Source organism: Cicer arietinum, chromosome 5, assembly GCF_000331145.2.
Source record: "Cicer arietinum cultivar CDC Frontier isolate Library 1 chromosome 5, Cicar.CDCFrontier_v2.0, whole genome shotgun sequence".
In the NCBI taxonomy this organism is placed as follows: Eukaryota; Viridiplantae; Streptophyta; class Magnoliopsida; order Fabales; family Fabaceae; genus Cicer; species Cicer arietinum.
This window is the reverse complement of record NC_021164.2, coordinates 7,931,896-7,936,153: the sequence shown is the minus strand read 5'-3', so window position 1 is coordinate 7,936,153 and position 4,258 is coordinate 7,931,896. Positions and strand designations below refer to the sequence as shown.

The following is a 4,258-nucleotide window of genomic DNA, read 5'->3' as shown; positions in this document are numbered from 1 at the left end:
TTTTGAAGTGGAGATTATTTGGTCATCATATAGGTAGGGCCTGACAAGCCTAGTGATTCCGGGGAAGTACAACTGAATGAGCCTGATCGTGGCGGTCTGCTGTTGAGCCTTAAGGCAAGATTGTTAGACCTTGGAGGTATTCGGGTGGGGAATTCCTAGGTGACTTGGAGGTAGCACTCCAAATGTCGGGAGCTACCACGCAACACACGTTTACCTCGACTGTCACGTATATGTGTCTCGGGTTGAGTTGAGGGGATCTATGAGGACATGGCCAATTTGAATTGTCCGTCCACCGGGATGGTGGCATAGTATCAAGCCTCCTAACCAAGTACTTCAGAGTTAGAATGGTACCACATTGTGAAGTAGAGTCTAAGTTCATGCATAGCATTGCATTTTATTGTGATTGTGTTTGTTGTGATTAATATGTATCGTGTGTGGTGATAATTTCTCTTAGATGATTTGATGTTATAGTGAGATTTATTGATTTCCCTTGAGTGGTCTTGACTTTTTTATGTGATATTTTCTTGATGAGATGTTTGTGCAATGATACGGTTCTATTATGATTGTTTGCGTGTTCTTGTTACTTGTATTATACTGCCATCATGTTTTCAAAACTCACCTCCTTCGTTGTTTGTGTTTGACTGGTTTGGCCCTGCGTTTGCGAAATCGCAGTTATTACATGTTAATGAATCTTGAAGTTCAAGTTTGTGAGGAACCACGCTCTGATAGCTGATACGGGAATAAGGGATTAAGTTGTATTTTACTTTTTTTAATTTGAAATGAATTTTTGTATGAATATCTAAGAAGCACTAGTAATTTTTTAAATTAAATCAAGTAATAATACTTAAATACAGCTTATTGAGATTACACTATTTTAACGGAGAAAATAAGTTTAAAGTGTTCTTTTTGATTTTTGAGAAACATGATATCCTAAGTTAAAAATAAAAGTCTTTATTTCTTGGATTCATATTTTTATTTATCCGCTGCAAATTTTATAGAAATATGATATAAATTATTATATATTATTTTGGGGTTTAGGGCGTCACAATCTCTATCACTACAACTATTACGATCTTCCTCAACATTTGTTTCATCATTTTCTTGTTCATTGACATCGTCTCGCACTAATTGTAGTTCTTCAATATTCCCAACATTTTGCTCACAAAAAGGTATGTCTTCCATTATTGGCTCTTGTGATTCCATAAGGTTCACTTCTCCCATATCATATATATCTCTAGGCTTCATTGTAGAATTTGAAAAGGCAAAGTCCAAAAATTGTTTTACTCCATTTAAGAACTCTTTTTGGTTCAATGGTTTGTCAATCCAACTCTTATTAATCATAGTTGGATCAATCTGTTTTCATATTTGAATAAAATTATTAAGGCATTTAAGGTATCAAATAAGAATATAAAGAAATTAAATTTTACTATTATACAATCATAAACTTGCCAAAAAAAAAATACTAGAAATTTTTAAGGTATACAATCATAAATTATTAAGCATAAATTATTAATTATAAATTATTAAGGCATTTAAGGAATTTAAGGCATTTAACGTATACAATAATAAATTATTAATCAGAAATTATTAAGGCATTTAAGATATACAATCATAAATTATTAAGGCATTTAAGTATAAAACTTTTTTCAAGAAGCTTGCCAACTATAGAAAATATGCCATCAAGCGTGCAGTAACCAGCAATCCTTTTTTTTTACACTTAAGGCCAACTTAAATTCACCAAACCAAGGGCCAAAAATCTAATAAATAGAAGGAAAAAAATCAGCGCACGACTTGACTATATATTGTACAGGTCGGATGTTTCCGTGAGCAGTAAGCAGAAGATTTCGCTTTATTGATTGAATTTTTTATGGTGGTCGCTTGTGAATTCGATTTTGAAAGACTAGATCTCTCCTTTGAATTATTGAAAGACTAAAAGGCTAGAAACCTGTCAACAATTCGATTTTGTTTCGCAAGTCCTAAAATTTCTCTATAATTTGAGTACTTATTTTCATAGTTGCATTAGTTATGAAAAATATATATTGTTGAAATATTTGTTAATTATTTTGTTATTTTTCATATATTATCATGAAATGTTTTCAACAATGTTGAAATTAGAGATAGTTTGATCATTTTGAATATAATAGTTTGATCAAGTGAATAATTGAATTCTTATAGTATGAAGAACCTACATGATGCTGAATTTTGAAACATTTTTAACAGGAAATGAATGTTGTGAAAGATTGGCATGATATGGTATGAATAGAAAACACAAAATTCTCCAACTATCACAATAAAAAATAATCACTATAAACTCAACAATCCCCAACTCTAAAAACAAAAGCACAAAATTCTCCAACTACCACAATAAAAAGAAACACCCTAAAAAACATAATAACCAAATAAATTTATAAAAAACAGAACTTGAATATAAAAAACTGAACCTGAAGAAGGAGATGAAAATAGCAAGTCTTTATTTGTTGGTATCAGTTGCCCAAAATTAAACCTATAAAATTCAAAACAAAAATTAAACGTATTAGATGAAAAGAAAAAGCTCCAAGAGGTCACACATTCACGGCAAATCTAAAGATTTATTTTACTTACAATGTTGTACGGTGATGTAAGTGTGAAAGGTAGGGTCGAATGGGTCGAAATTGTGGCGTAGAAGTGAAACGGTGGTCGAAACGACACGGTGGTGAAACAATGATACGGTGTTGAAACAATGGTGAATAGGATTTTAGGGTTTTAGATTAGAGCGTTACTGTTGAGTCTGGAGTTTTAGAGATTTAGATGGAAAAGAGGGAATGTGAAAAAAAAAAAAAAAGAAAAGAGCGAATTGAGAAACGAGGGAAAATGAAAACCAAATTTTTTAAGTTACCTACGGTCATCGTGAGCGTGGCTAATTAACCGTGGCTAATCGCCGATTTTCTTGTAGTGACTCTATTTTGTTATATGTTATTATTATCTTCGTTATTAAGTACAATTACAAAACGAAGATAATAAGAATATTTAATAAAATAGAGTTGTCTAACAAATAAACAATATTATCTTCGTTTTATTGTTTTACTACATAACGAAGATAATAGTATATAATAAAATTGAGTTTGTCAAATAAATATTTAATTAGTATTTTATTTGACAACTTTATTTTATTATATGTTATTATTATCTTCATCATGTAGTACAACTATCTTACGAAGATAATAATAACATATAATAAAATAGAGTTGTCAAATAAAGTAATAATTATATATTTATTTAATAATTTAATTGTGTTATATGTTATTACAATTTTCATTATTAAGTACAAATATAAAACGAAGATAATAAAGTAACATTGACAACACTATTTTATGAAATGTTATTATTATCTTCGTTATGTAGTAATACTTAATAACAAAAATACTAATAACATATAACAAAATTGAGTTGTCAAATAAATATGTAATAATTAATTTATTGGACAACACTATTTTATTATATATTATAACTATCTTCGTTATTAAGTACAATTACAAAATCAAATTAATAATAATATTTAATAAAATAGAGTTGTTTAATAAATATGTAATTTTTACTTTACTTGACAACACTATTTTGTTATATGTCATTATTATCTTCGTTTTTGTAGTTATACTTAATAACAAAGATAATAATAAAATATAACAAAATTGAGTTGTCAAATAAATATGAAATAATTAATTTATTTGACAACTCTATTTTATTATATGTTATTATTATCTTCGTTATTGACTACAACTACAAAATGAAGATAATAATAATATTTAATAAAATAGAGTTGTTTTATAAATAAGTAATTATTACTTTATTTGAAAACACTATTTTATAAGATATTATTATCTTCGTTTTATTGTTTTACTACATAACGAAGATAATAATTACATATAATAAAATTAAGTTTATCAAATAAATATGTATTTCTTACTTTATTTGACAACTCTATTTTATTATATATATGTTATTATTATTTTCGTTATATAGTTGTACTTCATATCGAACACAATACTAACATATAATAAAATAGAGTTGTCAAATAAAGTAATAATTACATATTTATATGACAACTCTATTTTATTATATGTTATTATTATCTTTGTTTTGTAGTTGTACTAAATAACGAAAATAATGATAACTTATAACAAAATTGAGTTGTAAAATAAATATGTAATTATTACTTTATTTGACAACTCTATTTTATTATATGTTAGTATTGTGTTCGATATGAAGTACAACTATATAA

The 4,258-nt window shown here is 27.4% G+C and overlaps 1 protein-coding gene across 1 annotated transcript in view; it reads right to left on the bottom strand.

Annotated features, from left to right (window-relative positions):
- Window positions 1-1,245, bottom strand: part of LOC140920350 (uncharacterized) — a 3,974-nt gene extending 2,729 nt beyond the window's left edge. The window contains exon 1 of the mRNA XM_073368611.1: window positions 1,071-1,245. Within this exon, the coding sequence (XP_073224712.1) occupies window positions 1,071-1,245 (175 nt within the window). The remainder of the gene's footprint in view (window positions 1-1,070) is intronic.
- Between the last annotated feature and the right edge of the window lie 3,013 nt (window positions 1,246-4,258).